The sequence below is a fragment of the Tachypleus tridentatus genome, chromosome 12 (assembly GCF_004210375.1).
Source record: "Tachypleus tridentatus isolate NWPU-2018 chromosome 12, ASM421037v1, whole genome shotgun sequence".
In the NCBI taxonomy this organism is placed as follows: Eukaryota; Metazoa; Arthropoda; class Merostomata; order Xiphosura; family Limulidae; genus Tachypleus; species Tachypleus tridentatus.
In genome coordinates, this window is record NC_134836.1 from 25,922,044 (window position 1) to 25,940,083 (window position 18,040).

General features: G+C 30.9%; 1 protein-coding gene across 1 annotated transcript in view; it reads left to right on the top strand.

Annotated features, from left to right (window-relative positions):
- Nucleotides 1-18,040, top strand: part of l(2)gd1 (lethal (2) giant discs 1) — a 96,735-nt gene that overhangs the window by 63,009 nt on the left and 15,686 nt on the right. The window contains exons 18-19 of the mRNA XM_076473336.1: nt 6,540-6,604; nt 16,792-16,844. Coding sequence (XP_076329451.1) covers nt 6,540-6,604; nt 16,792-16,844 — 118 coding nt within the window. The remainder of the gene's footprint in view (nt 1-6,539; nt 6,605-16,791; nt 16,845-18,040) is intronic.

Consider the following 18,040-nt stretch of genomic DNA (forward strand, 5'->3'; position numbering starts at 1 on the left):
GGTGATAACTATAGAACAAGATGTCATTCTTACAGTAGAGAATGTGGAAGTATTTCATTATAAAATTAAGAACATTAATAATATTAAAATTGATTTATTATCTGTATTAATATATTAAGGTTGTTTGTGTACCATGATAATTAAGTTGTTTAATTAAAATTTGAATGTGACTTACTAAAATGTTGTTACACATGCAGCTTGACTCCATGTAGTGAGAGAGCTAAGTGATTGGTAGCAGTGAACAGTGCTTAAGTATCTGTAAACTCACTTAACTGTACTGCTCATTTGCATCACAATCATAACAAAGTTCTGTTATTTAAAATAAATTTCAAATAATTATGAATCAGCTGTTAAAATCTACATCTTCATTAAAACAAAAAGTAGTTATAACATAGATGAAGGTGCAACATGTTCAAAAGAAAAAAATGAATATATATATATATATATATACATACTTTGAATTTATATGCACAGGTTCTGAATGTGAACAAAAGTCACTGTATGTTCTCTGTTATAAAACATTATCCAATGAAAGAATAAAGCCAGCATCTAGAAACAAACTGTAAGTAACACATCGACAAAACTGCCAAATATTTTCATAGGAGACAGAAATCAGTAGAATAAGTAGCAACTGGCTGTCATAATGAAAATGTTGTATTTGCTTTTCCTATTAATAGCAAATGAACTGGAAAATTGCATACAGAAGAAGAACTAACTGTACCTGCTGCAAAAGCAATTACATTTGGAATGCTGGGAGACAAAGCACAAAACAATTGTTGTTTTTATTATCAAACACCAATGTGAAGTGATGACTTGAAGACCTGTCTAATAACATTAAGAATCAGCTTGTGTAAAAGGTACAATTAGATGAAAGCACAGATGTTTTTAACAGTGCTGGTTTGGTTGTATTTATCAAGTATGAATCTGATAATAACATTAATCAAAATTTTGTGATATTCCAGCCATTGTCTACTGGTAAGGCAATTTTTAACAGTTTGAATGATTTCATATTTGTAGATGAGATTGGGTGGTCAACATGTGTAGAAGTCAGTACTGGTTTGATTCCTTATATATCATGAATGTACAGCTTACTCATAGCAAATATTCTATCTATAATACCAAAATGCATACATAGAGAATCATTGGCAACAAGAAAGGTGGCAGGAAAATTGAAGACTAGTTTGGATGAGGCAGTGAAAGTGGTTAATTTTATTGAAGATCATCCTTTAAATTCACATACATCTAATGTTGATGAGGAAATTGGACTTGTGATCAGAACATCTTCTTAAGAATATGTTTGAATCATTTCCAATACTTGGTGGTTTTCATACAACATCCAGTGATGACCTCTCAAGAAAATAAAAAAACATCATTTAGCACTTCCAGAGTTTGAATATTCCAGTAACAAGTAGATTAGGGATACATTTAATGTAAATGTAAAAAGTGTGAAGTAATTAATTGCAATAAAGAAAATAGCCTTGTTGAACTTTCATGTGACACCTTGTTTGAGGTCAAATGTCATATCAGACTGTTGGTTGCATGTGAAAAAAGAGCATCCTGAAGTGACATCCAAAGAGCTGAAGTATTCAATGCTATTCCCAACCACATATTTATATGAGCAGACTTTCTCCAAGCTGTTTTATATAATCAAAATACAGAAACAAGATGAATGTGGAACCTGATCTGTACTTAAAACTGTCTACAATTGAACCTGAAACTTGTAAGAAAGTAATATCAACCATCTCATTAAACAAACAAGTTTTTAATACTGCAGTTTTTCACTTGTGCACTGAGTTATATGTCTTTTACTGATAGTGAAAAAGTGAGAAAATGAATTAATTATTAGTTAATAAACAGTTTGTTGGGTAGATGGAACATAAGGTGCACAGGGAGAATGAATAATAATAAAAGGTTTCCTTGGTGGTGAAAAGGTTGGAAACTACTGGTCTAGAAGATTGCTTAGTACTTTCCTTTTATATCAGAAAAAAAAGTGTGTTTAGTGATACAGCTTTACCCAACAGAAGAATATTATTAATCTCCTGCTTTAGTAGCAGTAGTGATAGGAATTAAATAAAGGGTCACTCAGTAAGGAATTTACTCACATTTCAAATGTTAATATGACCATAGTAAATGAATCTACAAACCAGCAAAACACCTAATCTATACAAAAATCAATGTATGTCGTGTCGGGCTTGATGGCTTTGCATGGCCAGGTTGTGTTAAGGCACTTGGCTCGTAATCTGAGGATTATGGGTTTGAAACCCCATCACACCCAACACACTCACCCTTTCGGTCATGGGAGCATTATAATGTGATGGTCAGTCCCACTAGTCATTGGTAAAAGAGTTAAGTTAGGAACAGCTAGTGCAGATAGACCTTGTGTAGCTTTGCACAAAATTAAAAAAAAAAAAATCATGCTTTATTTTCCAAAATAGGAAGAGTTATAAAAGCCAAAATTCATTTATCCAAATTGAATAGTTTCAATCACCTGCCCACTATGATTTTAGTGATGGGGATGAAAAGGAGCTGTGAAGGTATGTGTGTGCCATGAAACCTTAAAAGTGTAGTGAGTACTGGTATAATAAACCTAAAATAAAGACATAGTGTGAGATTACAGATTACCAACACTACAGCCAAGTGCACAAAATTTAATCATGAAAGTAAATTTATCAATTCAATTTTAAACTTAAATTGTTTCTGAATTAAACTATTTTCTATTATATCTCCAATATTTTTAATAAAATAAATCTCTTTATCAATGGATATTCTAAATTAAGAAATCAACAAAAATGTTTCCACTCTTGTTGTTCATAAATTTTATTTCATACTTTTAGTATGTGGACTAACAACAATGTTTGGTGCTGTTTTTTATGCAGCAGTTATTGAAAGTGTGTCTGTTCACATGTCTATATATTACACTAGAAATAACCAGTTTAATGCGTGATATAAGGGTGAAGATATGTGCTATTATGTTTTCATGTTCTGAGAAACAATCTTCAGCAGTCTTATTGGATTGCTTTAGGTCTTTGTACTAAAGTGGTTTATACATGAGTGCCATTTTTCCGCTGAAACGCGGATTTCTGTGGTTTTCAAATGGCCAACAATCACCCATGAGATTCGTGTAAATTCGAGGAGAAAATATGAGCGATTTGGGGGCCGGGTAGGTGGGTTTTGAGGAGAAATCATATTTTTTCAATGTTTATTGCAGAAAAAAAAAATCTGACTGCCATCTTGGAGGCAGTCTCGTTGCAGGTCTCATGGTCTGGTATCGTGTGCATACCAGACGATAAAATATTCTCTACGCTCCAAAAAAACAACAGCAATTGAAATGTTTAAAAGGAAAGATGTTCATTTTGATCCTGTAGACAAGAGAATGTGTTAGGACATTAGATCAGCAGCTTCAAAGTATACCTCAAAGCTGAGGGAGAATCAGAAGAAAAGGGCAGAAAGGCTTGAGGCCTATGGTTCTGTGAAATCTGGCCCAGCCACCTTGGCTAAAGAAAAAGTCCAGAAAGCCGCAGAGGCACAGAGAGCTGCCCATTCAGAGAAGGAGAGAAACAAAGCTCGGAAGAAAGCACTGGAAACCCTTGTCTCGAAAAAGAGGAAAGTAGCCAAGATTGATTAAAGGAAATTAAGTGATTTGAAATTTGACTGTAATTTATGCAGCAGAGCAGAAGTTGATATCAGTGACTGAAAAACATTTTATTATTATCTGCAGCATACAGTGCCAGTGGTTTATTTTAAAGCATATCATTAATTTTATTTTGAAGCGATGTCAAACTTTCCTTGATTTGCTGTTTCAGTTTGTATTGTGAAAGAATGAAAAATATACTGATATTGAGGTACCAGTAATTTACTGACAAGATTGTATAGATGAACAAGTTTTACTGTAGGTAGTCATGTAGAGTAATTTTAAGTAATTTGAAATTTTAATGGAATACATGCAGCAGAGCAGTAGTTGTTGATGTCAGTGACTGTACAAAATTTAATTTCTGAGGCATATCACTGATATCAGTAGTTTAATATTGAACCATATCAGTAGTTGAATTTTTAAGCAATGTCATAGCTTTCCTTCATATGCTGTTTCAGTTTGTATTGTTAATTTGTGAAAGAATGGAAAATTCACTGACATTAAGGTACCAGTAGTATAATGATAAGATTGCATAGATTGTAGGTAGTCATGATTAGTCAAAAGAGTAATTTTATGTGATTTGAAAATTGTATGGAATATATGCAGCAGAGAAGTAGTTATTGGCAATGACTGTAAAACATTTAATTGGCAGCATACCAGTAGTTGATGATGATGATGTTATTGATGACAAAAAGGATAATAATAAAATAATTTGTATTTGAAATATTTACTGAGTTATTTTGGCTTTATTAACTCATATTACTAATATATTTTGATTTAGAAAAAAATTAAACTGAATAAATAGCAAATAAACAATCTTAAATTTCATTTATTTACTTTTCATTTTATTTGTTAATTTTAGATATTTTGATATATCTTCTAAAAAATGAATGCAAATTAAAAGAATAAATCAATATGCTAAAAACTGTAAATGTCAGGTGCAGCTGTGGGGCCTCTGGCGCTAGGCTATATATCTTTTCCTCTTTTTTTTTCATAAATGTCATTGGCATGCCTGTTTATAATAAGTTGGACAGATTTGGGAAGAGAACTGATCATAGGCAGGGCATTATTTATTTTAGCTCCAGTGATGGATTTTGACAGGATAGAGTATCTATTAATAAAGGTTAAGAGTTTATGTAGGTACTTAAGCAGTGAATTACCTACAAAGCCTATGTTAGGGAATAAAAGAGTATACTTACCTGAATTGGGATCATGTTCCTCATGTGGTGGTACATTCATGATGTTAGAAAAACATGACATCAAGTGATAGAAATAAAATAAAACTCTGTTATAACCTAAGTACTTTTGAAGGTGGACCTATCTTCTGGAGCAAACTGGGAGCAAACCTTACTGAAACTTTGTCTCTTTTTAAGGTTAAAGAGGTGTATACATGTGAATATAATATGGTTACTGAAGTTACAAAAAGATATATATATTAAAAAAAGATAATATTCAGCATTTTTGCACAACAAAGTGAGGTTCACAATAAATATATCAAGTTAGTTACTATCACAAGAAATAGAGGACATGATTTTACTGGATGCCTGAGATACCTGGATACATCATTCACAATCTGCCTGCCTTCTGTGTTCTTTAATACATGTTGTACACATTTTGTCTTATGTAGTTTCATACACATTATTCAGCACGAATGATCAAGCTTGATGCCACAGACAGTTAAACTGTTTAATTCATCAGTGAAAATAGCTATTTACTGAATTGGTTATAGCTTTATAAAAACATATGTACATATTCATATATGCATGTATTAAAAATGTATTTGTTTGCATGACTACTTTGGTTTAATCTAGAATGGTCTGTCCATACACATTCTGATATCTGTATATAACTATTTTTATTGAACCATTTGTATTGCTATTTTAGTACAAGGGTCAAAAAGGCCTTAGCCATGCAGCTACATTTTTCATATTTTCAATCAGCCACAATAATTAATGTGCATTTATTGTACATAGAAAAATAAACATTTCCTGGTAAATCAGATGACCTTAATGATTGTCACTGAACTCCATCTATATACAGCACCACTCCCGGTTTGCCCTTGAAGAAAGGTCCACCTTATGAAAATGCTCAGGTTATGGGGTTTATATTTCATTTCTATCACTTGAAGCTATGTGTTTTTCTACCTTCATGAAAAATATTCAATTATACATTTGTTACTAAACAACTTGAGATAAAAGTCATTGTTGGAACATAGTGTTACCAACATGCACTGGCTTTTCTGTTATATTAGAAGTTGTTGATCTAAGTGATAAAACCAATGATTATTTTGTACATTTGCCACAAATTTATTTCGTGAATAGTCTTAGTTTTGATTGTCTTACAAAGGAATTTACTGACACTTGACTACCTCAGTTACACTTTCCTGCTTCTTTGTTGGTCAGGCTTAAATTTGCAAAATTTCTTTCAGTTAGCTATTAAATGTAAGGTTAAGGTATATTATAGAGCGTGGGGTGGTAGTACTTGCCCCCATCATTTTTGATTGGCCATATGCTAGTCTTTATTAAATTCCATACAACATATTAACTATACATACCTTACTGCAAATTTGATATGTACAAACTTGGCTCTACCAGCATTCAAACAGTGCTGGTGTGACTGACATGCTGTTACATAATTTTCGTCTCTGGTTTGATAGAAAGCATTTATGACCTGCTGCTTTAATGGTTTTGGGTTTTTAATGTCCTTCAATATTATCTGCAATGAAAGTGAAACTTTTAGAATTGATATACAGAAGTAGAGATACTTGAAGAATTGTTACATTTTTTGGGCTACCCTGTATATTATTATTTAGAAAAGTGATAATTTCTTTGTAAGCTGTAATATTGTTCAGTACTTCCATTTTCCTTTAAAAAAAACGTGATGAAATGTTGAACATTATCTTTCATAGGTGCAACACAGACTTAGCAGACAATGATTTACAAGTTGAAGTTATCAGGGGAGTTAACCTTCCAGGTACTGTAGAAACTTTTTGTGGGAGTACTGCATTCTAGTTGTTTTGTATGTCATGAATAGTTAGGACGAGACCCTGGAATCCAAAGGGTGTCCCCTCAGTGGGGATTACCAGATGAGTTTTTCTATAATCAAAGTATGTAACCTGAGGGTCACGTAAATGTTGCATAATGTATACACCAAAGGGTTTGTAACTGTTACATAATAGCCACCAGAGGGCAGGGATGTCATAATTCATTATACAGCAAGGTGCCACTTCATGGCATATGTTGTCTACTGCCAGACAACAATTCCTAGGAGATTTCACGTTACATCATAGATTGAGTGTTACACAACAGAAAGTATGTTTCTAAGAGTCATAGTTCTACAAATTGGTACCAAGTGGTATGTGTTAGGGGAGGGAATTATATCACAGTTCAATATCAGAGGGTTTGTTACTATAATGTGGATGATGTTACTAAGGCTGGTGGGAAATGTAGAACATGTCATAAACTTTGTAATAACATTAAAAATCTTAAAACTAATATTTTATATAAGTTATATGATTTATTTTACAGTTTTCTGTACTGAAAAGTTTTATCACCATAAATGTTTTCATTTATAAGTAAAACATTTAATACTTTTACACAGGTAGGTGTGTTTCTATAGGCAGGTAGTGTTAATGACAGTGTTTGTATTGGGAGATAGTTCAGAAGATTGATTAACTTATCATAGGATGTCTTAACATGTAATCAATAACTGTATTTTATAAGTAAAACTATTATTTTTTTTAAATTAAATTTCTATATATTGCATGTAACCTCAAATGAGTTCTTGTCAAAACAGTTTGTATGGTAGTGTTACTATAGATGCTATTAAGGACAGTGTTATTGCAGTTCATAGATGATCAGTAGTATTTTACCTATTTTCATAATATACTTTTACAAATATCAGTCCTGAAAAGGATGGGAATTTCTTGATGACATCTCTAAATATCATGCAGTAAGTTAACATACAATCTCACTGTTTTACTTAATAAACATTTCACGAGTTTGGCTTTATTGATTAAATATATTCTTATGCTGTTTCTCTTTCTGTGTAACTATGATGTTTGATAACAGTAAACAAGTTCTTTCAAATTGTACTCATATTGTCAGTTACTTTATAATTTTCATTTGCATATGATGTTTTACAAAGGTTGATAGTACTTTTATGGAAGGATTTGTATTATTACTACAAAGTCTTACTAAGATTCTACAGGTAAACAGTGATACTATGGTTATATACACAGACAGTGTCACCAAGGTCTTATGGGCAAAGTGTTCTATAGGTGGATGCTGTTAGTAGATGTATTGTGTATTTTACAAAGGCAGTTGGTGTTACTAAGGTTCTATATGTAGATGATTTCACTAAGCCTAATACTGCTAGGGTGTATGAACTGATTATTTATGTTTCTAAAAAAAAAGTGTATAAGCTTCTAATACAAGTCCATATGTAAGTAAAATCACAAACTGTAAATAACTGTTGTTCTATAAATGTATAAATCAATAGAGTGCCTCAACATATGATTATATCATCAACATTGTAGTCTAGATTTAATCCTATTGTAGTTGGTCCCATGTCATCTCATTTGTTAACATTCATTGCAAATTTTATTGAACTACTATTCTATGAATTCCTGTCAGTAAGTGTAGTATCAAATTGTGGATTATAATTCAGATTTTAGTATTATATAATAGTTAAAGTAAATATTAAAATAACACATGAATATTTATTTTTTTGAGTCGCATGGTATGTTGGATGCAGTGCTGGGTCAAATTAGCTGTTTGTGGTGCCAAAATACTATGTCTGCAGTTTCATACAAATTAGGAACTAAAATTATTAATATTGAAAAGCTGTAATGTGAAATAAGAACCTCATATCTTTATATTTGGCTGAGATATGGCTTATGTACTGAATCAAACACAGTGGTCCCGTTCATTTCTTTCCATATTTGAAAATGGTCCCTTTTATATACTTACTTCAATATACGATGTGAACAATCAATCCACAGCTTAGAATGTCCGGCTAGTGGTTTTCTTAGCCATTTTAATGTTTTAGGAGGCCATCTGTAATGTTAGCCAAGCATAACTGTAACATCAGTATAATAAATATGTAACGTTATGAGACTTAAGTTATTAAAAGTAAACATTTGTATTTCATGTTATAATTTATGTTCATTCTAAAACATATTTTGATTATTTATTTCCTAATTTTTTTTTATGGTGGTTACAAGGTCAGTCAAATTTTAAGATCCCACACACTTATGGTAGAGAAAACAACAAACAAAATATAAAGCCTTAATGAAAACAAGTATTCGAAATGTATTTAGGAGGTGTTAGAGATTACACAAATAATATCTGAGATTTTGGGGACAAAGAATAGTTTTTAATCATAACATGAAAGTCACTTCACACTCAGGCTAGTAATGAAACAGACTCAATATTTTCAAACAAACAAAACTATCGTGGCAGGGGTTTAGTTTAGAGAGAGAGAAATCAGCAGAGTTCTCTCTCCAACTGGGTTGTTCAGGAACTTTGTAGTTCCTCTTCGTCCCCTTACATGAGAAATGTTTTAAAATATCCGTGGGGTTTTTACTTTATTTTTAACATTTCAAAAAAATGGAGTGGTGTATTTGCGAGTGAGAGGAAGGATGGGAGAACTGGACGAAAGCAGCGAAATTGAAGTGAGCCAGACCTTGGCTCGAGGACGGAGTACACTGGCGGCTGGTGAATTGATTTTGAAATGTACTGTGATTGATTAGATACCCTGTGACTGGGTAAACGGCCCTTTTCAGAATGAGGCTGGGATCTACAGGTCCGATGCCAGAGATTTTGCTGTGGGGGGAAACGGGAGTACCCCGAGAAAACCCACTTTCACGGCCTGGGCGCCGAATAATCTACCCAGACCGTGCCCGGAAGTAGCTGGGAAGAAAGTATTTTCAAACAAATTTTCAGTAAAAATACTTCATTAAAAACTCTGATTTTTGGTGTACAAAAACTCACAATATTTATTAAATATCTACCAAATTATGTGATGATACACGTACTGCATTAAAAGGTTTAGTACAAATCCTTAGCATGTGCAGATACGTATGCAAACTTGTATATTATTCCAAGACCATTTACAAAAGAGTTAATTATATGTTCTAAAAGTTATAAGTAAAACCATTATTTTAGTCAAACAACTATTATAACATAGTGTATTACTTGTGTGTATTTTTCACACATGCTATCTTACTTTATCTATTATTTGAATGAGGCAAATATTATAGTTAATAATTTACTTTACATAATTCTACAGTAATCTGTCTTGAAAGAAATTTATCGTATGTAATGTATTTTTTTTATAAATAGTGAGTGAGACAACTAATTATTTTTAATAATCAGTTTAGTATGCATTTGACGTACTGATTATAGTTTTCGCTTCTATATGAGGCCCAGCATGGCCAGCTGGGTTAAGGTCTTTGACTCATAATCTGAAGGCCTTAGGTTTGAATCCCTGTAGTACCAAACATGCTTGCCCTTTCAACTGTGGGGCATTATAATGTGACAGTCAATCCAACTATTCATTGGTAAAAGAGTAGCCCAAGAGTTGGCAGTGGATGGTGATGACTAGCTGCCTTCCCTCTTGTCTTACACTGCTAAATTAGAAACAGCTAGAACAGATAGCTCTTGTGTAGCTTTGCACAAAATTCATAAACAAAAAAAAAAATTCTATATGTAACTTGCAAAATAATATACAATGATTTTCATGTTTATCTATACAAGTTAATTTGTTCCATTAAAATTTAGTTTTAAAGGATTTATGAACATAACTGTATCTAACCATTACTATTATGTAAAATTATATTCTTATCTGTCTTAGATATTTTCAATTAGGACAGTATATAGGATTTTATTTTGCTTGTCTGAAGTCGTTAACATTGAATTCAAACAGTAGAAAGTTTAACATATGCAATCACAAAATGGTGGTTTACACACATTAACTGTATTGGATGTTTAGGCTGACTTGTCACAGTTGGTGGTATTTTAACCTTTTATTAAATGTGGAGGGTGATAAGATTTAATGTTCAATATTGAAAAAGTTAACTATGATGAATTATACATATGTATATATCACTATTTATTATTGTACATTCATTAGTATGATGTAAATCTTGTATATATTTTTATAATATACTTAATATTGAAAATAACTCTACATAATCGTATCTTCTACATAAATTCAAAACCAGTAGAGCTTAAATTGAATGTACACCTTACTTGTTATATTAAGCTTTTGTAGGTCACTGAATTTAAAAGTCAGTAAACATGGTTTACTGGTTCTTACATAGTGATACAAAACACTAAATTTGTGTTTACAATGTTCTATTTCTCAATATTTGATGGGACATGCTCAGTATGTGCATTTTATTTCGTGTATAATTCTTGTATACTTTTTACTCAATTAAATTTCATGAACTGCTTATTTATGTTTCTAAAAAAAATGTTTAAGCTTTTAATATAAGTCCATATGTAAGTAAAATCACAAACTAGATAGCTGTTCTTTGATAAATTGTTTAGACAGAGTATTCATGATGAAACTTTGTAGAATGGTCAGCACAACAGGCAGTTGCCATCCATTCTACAAAGTTTCATCATAAAAATCTGTTATCACAAATAGTAAAATATTTATTAATAAAAGTACAATAATTGGATACAGTAATATACAAGTTACGTGAACACCTTAGTTTTTAAAACACCAGATTGTCTCATTTGAATTAGCTTTCATACAACTTTTGCACATTATGTCCATATTACTTATCCATTTTAATTCAGTATTTAAGAGTTTTAGTATAGTCTATAAATACAAAGATAATGTACAGTTCTCATATTTTGCTGAGTTCATTGTACTTTACAAGAAAAGCATTTTATGTTCACTACTCAATAAGATTAAACTGCTGAACATAAAAGAATCAGTCAAAAGTTTGGGCACAGTAGCTTGGAAAATATAGCTTATACCAATCTTATAATGATAATTCACTGAGGACTTAATTCTAATCTGTTCACTCTAAAAAAAAAAAAAATTAATCCTTGATAAATTACACCCATGGGCATTAATTTCTAAAAACTATGTTTGGGCATCTGATATGTTTATATTTCTAATATAAAACTCATATTTCATTACTGACCAATATGTTGCCATTAATATATGTAAGTAAAATTACACACTTATCAAGCATATTCTATTTTATAAAGACATCTTAGTTTATAGAATAGTGATGTACAGTCCAGTGTAATAATACTTGTGGTATATATTTGTTCTATTGTCTTATTTCTCAAAAATAGAATAAATCACTGTAAACAAAACATAAGAGGCACTCACAAATTGATTTGAGCTGGTATGATCATAGATTCACCATCATCCAATATGCTATCATTAAAATATGTAAGTAAAATAACTGTCTTGTCAAGTGTTGCATATGATGAAACATTTATTAACCAAACCTCAAGTTATAAAAAAGGCTTTACTTAAGATTTATCACAAATATTGTGCATACATTCTACTTTTAAATCTTTTAAGAACAACATTTACAAAAGGTCTTGACAAATATCTCACTTTTGTTGTTTCGTATGATAAAAGATGTGGTCTACAAGAAAAGATGATTCTTTCATATTTTTAATAGATATGCCACGTTTATGGTTGGAGAATATATTTTACATTCAAACTAAGTTCTATGTAAGTTTAACAATGAAGAACAGGTTGTGTATGTCATGGAACTTAACAGTTAGCAAAAAACAAATCTTATCTAGTCTTCCAATTTACATAATGATACAGCAAGCTAAATGTACATTCATGAACTTCTCAAGATTTGAGAGTAAATTAGGAAGGTATTTTCTGTTTGCAGTCTAGGACTCCCATTTTTGTAGTATAAAACTGCTTTTGTTTACAAATGTAACTTACCAAGATTTATATGTTGTCTGTCTTCTTCAGGGTATATTTGTTTAGACCTGCAAAGAAAAATCAGTATAATCTATCTTACAGTTTGGTTTCTGTTCTTCAAATTTATTTGAAGAGACAAATTCTACCAACAGGTCAATACCTTTTAATATTTAGTAGTAAACTCAAACAGTGTGAATTATAAAATACTGAATTAACAATATTAAGTTGACTTTCATACAAGACTAGTACATTTCAGTTAACATGCAATTACTGTGTACTTTTCACTCAGTTAAACTCTCCTACTGACCTATCTATATTCATTAGTCACATGTCAGACATTCACCAATATGATCAGATTTATCTCCAGAGACTGTTGTTCAAAGATCATGCTTTTTTGTAATTAAGTTAGTATTATTCCTGTCTTATAACATTATTATAGAGGTTTAGTTTTTACATCTTAAACACCAGCAAAACCATTAAAAAATTAGTAAACTTCATTGTAGTAACAGAGACAAGATAGTTATAACATGTTATGTATCTCAGAATAGCTGGTATGGGTATTAACAGTTTTATTGATAAGCAGAGAACAACATTATATTAAGGAGCCAACCATGTCTAGTAGGGACAGGAGAGTGTTTCCACTTTTGAAATAATCTTTACAATAATAAATTTAATGCCCTTTCGATTATAAATGAGTGTACAACATGGAGTCTCTTATCATTCCAATGACTATTTTTGTTGCCAAAAAAAAAAACGATGACCCATGTTTGATGGCAGTCTTAAAATTTTATGCCTGCCAAGACTGTCAGTATGTGACTAAGGAACTGCAAAGCATAGACAAGCACTACTATAATAATAATTTCTCTTGTGTATTACGTATCTTCAAGAACATAAACCAAAACTTACATGCAGTCTATGCTAAACATCTAATGGCTTCCTTAAGTTATGAGAATGTTTAAATACACAGCAATAAGATTGATTATATCTCTTTATTGATACTTTTCTATGAGTTTCCAATGAAAAGAAATATAAAATAGTATGTACAATAAAACTGGCATGAATAATGTGATATGTTATAATAGCTGAATTCTTAAAACATTGGTTTTACTTGTAAGGTTTAGAACATATGATTAAATCTAAACTGTTGATAACAATCGCGTGTTGAGACACCCTATAATGAGCCTATCGTTCTGTTCATCTATCCGTTTACAGAAAAACCATCCACCCTAGCAGTAATATGCTTAATAAAATCATTTGTATATAGAACCTTAGTAACACCATCCAACTAGTAACAGCATCTGCCTATAAAACTTCGTTATCACAATCCACACGTAGAAGCACTGTCAGCCTTTGTATATATATAAGTATAAAGCAACTATTATATTAACATGTGTAAGATGAAATATTTTGTCCAAAATGCATTTAGTGTTATACATGGTAAAAAAATAATAGAAACAGAATAAGAATGTATTTAGTCCTTAAAGCCAAATTCATGAAACAAATATTAAATGAAACATGAAGGCTATATGCTAAATTGCTGCATGATGTTTAGAGATGTTATCATAAAAAGTCCATCCATCTTAGTACTGTTTCTTGTGTGCTATGCAAGTAGGTAAAATGCTATTGATTAACCAGTGATACTGAAAACTTAATAACATCATCTGCCTATAGTAATACAACAGAAAGAAATAGAATCAATAAAAAAATAGTAGTTTTACTGACAAGATATAGTTGTTGATTACCTGTTGAGAGATCTTATGATCAGCTCATTGTTATGTTGAATTATCTCCCTATGCTAATACTATCCTTAGTAACATTGTGCCTATATAAATACTATCTGTCTTTGTAAGAAATCTTGAATGTTTTACTTACAAAACAAAACTGTAATTGGGATAAACAAAACTTTTCAATGTTGATAATTGTAAACAAAGCTTTATATAAATTAGATAAAATATTAATTTTAAGACTTTGATTTTTACTATAAAGTTGTTGACATGCTGATCTACGTCCCCACCAACCTTCATAATACTGTCTGCATATATTAACAAACTCTTTGGTATTGAACTATATCATACCCTCTCCTGACAATACATCCTATGGTACCGCTGTGGAGCTATGACTCTTAACAACACATCTGGTGACATGCTCTTTGACAGTGTATGACACCTGTTGTGAAGAGTGCTGTACTGTATTATGATGTTCTTGTTCTCTGGTGTCCAGTACATAAGAGGTATGTAACTCTAAGGTGGCATCCTTTGATTTCCACTCACCTGGCAACCCTCCATCCTCTAGCCTCCAGGATCTCATCCTGACTACTTGCATGTAACAGTACAACAGATATTTTCTATTAGGAAAGAACTTCTTAAGGTTTATATTTATTTACCAGTCTAGTGGTAAAATATTTTGATATCATTGTAAAGTTTTCTTATGCTTATGCTTGTTTATTATATCAGGCTGTTCTGTGTAGACTTTGAAAAACTTACTACTCCCATGTAGGATCACATGTAAAATATTTCTGTCCAGCATTATATGACCTTACTAGTTAATTTAAGCTGATGGTACTGTTGTGTGTGGTTCTTACTTGTTTCAGAAGTATACAATAATGATAATAAGTTCAAATATTTTTAAGGCTTTTCTTTCATTGTTACCACTGGGGAAACTGTCTTTATATGTCAGTACAATAGAAAGTGGCTATACCTTTTGAATAGTTAAAACACACATGAATGATTTTCTTTACTTTCAGTCTAATGTAACCATATCCCTAAAACATTTAAATACCAGTGTAATGTTTCAACATAAAATAACTATATTTCATAAACATTTGAAAATTGGTGCATCCTTGTTTGTATTTTCAACATGGTAGGAACTAACCATACTTTGTAAATATATAAGTGCTAGTGTAGCTTCATTTATATTTTCAACATGGAATTATGTAACAATACTCTGTAAACATTTAAATACCAGTGTAGCCTTGTTTCTACTCTCAACTTAGAAAGACGTAATTATATCTGTAAAAATTTAAATACCAGTGTAGCATTGTTTGTTATTCTCAACTTAGAAAGACGTAATTATATCTGTAAAAATTTAAATACCAGTGTAGCATTGTTTGTTATTCTCAACTTAGAAAGACGTAATTATATCTGTAAAAATTTAAATACCAGTGTAACATTGTTTCTGCTCTCAACATGGGAAGATGTAACCAAACTCTCTAAATGTTTAAATGTCAGTTTATCCTCATCTGAATTTTCAACATAGTAGGAAGTGATGACACTGTGTAAACATTTAAAACCAGTATAATCTTTACTGTTATATAAATACATTGGAAGTGACCATATTTCTTATACAGTGAAGTAGCACCACCCTTAATTGGATTACTAACACTGGGAAAAGTCATAATTCTTTTTTTGGTTAACACTTAAGTTACTATGAGTGTGAATCATGAATTATACTATAGACAATTTATGATCTGTATACCTTTCACTACAGGTATGGCACAAGTCGTGATCTTTTACAGAGGTAGATTCAAAACTTAATTAAATAACTGTTATCAATGTACAGAAGAAAGTTAACTTCAAATCACATAATAAATCAAGGAGTAATGTCATATAAGATTTAAGTTCTTACTTTATAAGGAAATATTTATAAAATTTATTATGGGAATTGTGACATTTGTTTTCTTTTGTCTCCTGCAATTTATTTAATACACCTCTTTGAAGTATGGTTTTTAATGTATGCAACATTTAATATTTATTTAGGTTTTAAAAGTTACATGAATGAAATGTAAAAATTTTCAGATGAAGAAGTATCTTTATCTTAACATGAAAATAAATTTGTACTTGGAGTAGTCAGCATTTTAATTCTAAATGTTAATGGAGAAATCTTTAGTTAGAATACTTAATTGAAATATTTGATTTTTCATACTTGCAATGTTTACCAAAAGCATGCCAGATTTTGTGAAGATACAAAAAAACATATTAAACATTATAGTAAGGAAACTGTAGTGGTTACTTAGTATCTACAAGTTTGGTAGCATTGTTCAACCCCGTATCAAAGAGTTAATTAGTATACAAACAAGTTTTAAGTGAGCATAAATCTCAAATAAGTCAAGAATTCAAAATCTCATTCACTTGTGTGTTATGAAGAAGAAACGTAACCACATAGATTTGATAGTGTATGGTTATTAATAAGATAATATTTTCCTTCACCATTAAGAATCATTATATCAAAACTGTATACTTATCTTTCAGGTAAACCAGATGATCTAGATTCATATGTGAAAATAGAAGTTCCCTTTCCTTCTGTATGTGGTTTTGAACAATTATCATCATTAATATTTTTGAAATAAAGAATTTCTGAGGGATTGAAGTTTCGTATTTATATACTGATGAGACTAATAACATTGTATTGTAATTGATATTTTATGATATAAAATTTTAATGTACGTTTTCTTTGATCCTAGCATAGTAAGTCTGCAGACTTACAGTGTTAAAATACATGTTTTGATACCTATGGTGAACAATGCACAAATGACCCATTCTATATCTTTGCACTTACCAACAACCAAATCAACCAATCAATCTATGTTTATTTAACTTTTTTTTCTTATGAGCTACTTATCTGGTGTGGATTTTACATGCATGAATAAGTGTTGTCTGTAGTTCTTTGAACACACTAAAACATACAGTTAAAGGAAAGCTTTACAGGAACCCAGAATATAATATATATAATTCATTTACTTGCTATAATTATACATATTTACCTTTTGGGTACACATGTTTAGTTTGTATTAAGAAGTAACTTCAGAAAGTTTTGAAGATTTCTAAAAACTTGCAGCAGAAATTGGTATTTTTTTAGCACTTCACAAAATATTGACTCAATGGTTTTATACTGATACATTCAGAAAAACTACAAATTTTATTTCACACAGGCTGGAAAAAGTATGGCATTTTCTGTACAAAATTAATAGTTGCAAAGTGAAAATTAAACTTTAATATGGCTGAACTTATCAAAACAATGAAAAATAAACAGTAACACGATTGAGTAAATGTTGTTCTCCCACCATCAAAATACTAAAATCAACAGGCAAAAGAAGTTGTTAAGTTAGTCTCTGCCCTGAAGTTAAACTAATGTTCAGTAATAGCAACACAACTGAATCATTGTAATTTTTGTACTCTGCCTTAACTCTACCATAATAGTCAAAACCATTAGAAGCAACTTAAACAAAGCTCATATATTTTTAGATGGAACTGTTAATATAATTTTAAAAATTTTCAGTTATTATACAGGGTGTTCGGTAAGTCACTGTGCACTTATATATTTATTAACAGACATGTTTCAATACAGAATACAGGAGGTAAATATGAATGACAATAATAAACAATGTTGAAAGTGACCCTCGTTGGCATCAATACAGGCTTGGATCCTTCTTATTTTGTTTCTAAACACCGCTATCAGTTGCTGGCTTGAAATAGACTGAATGAATGCTGTTATCGCTGC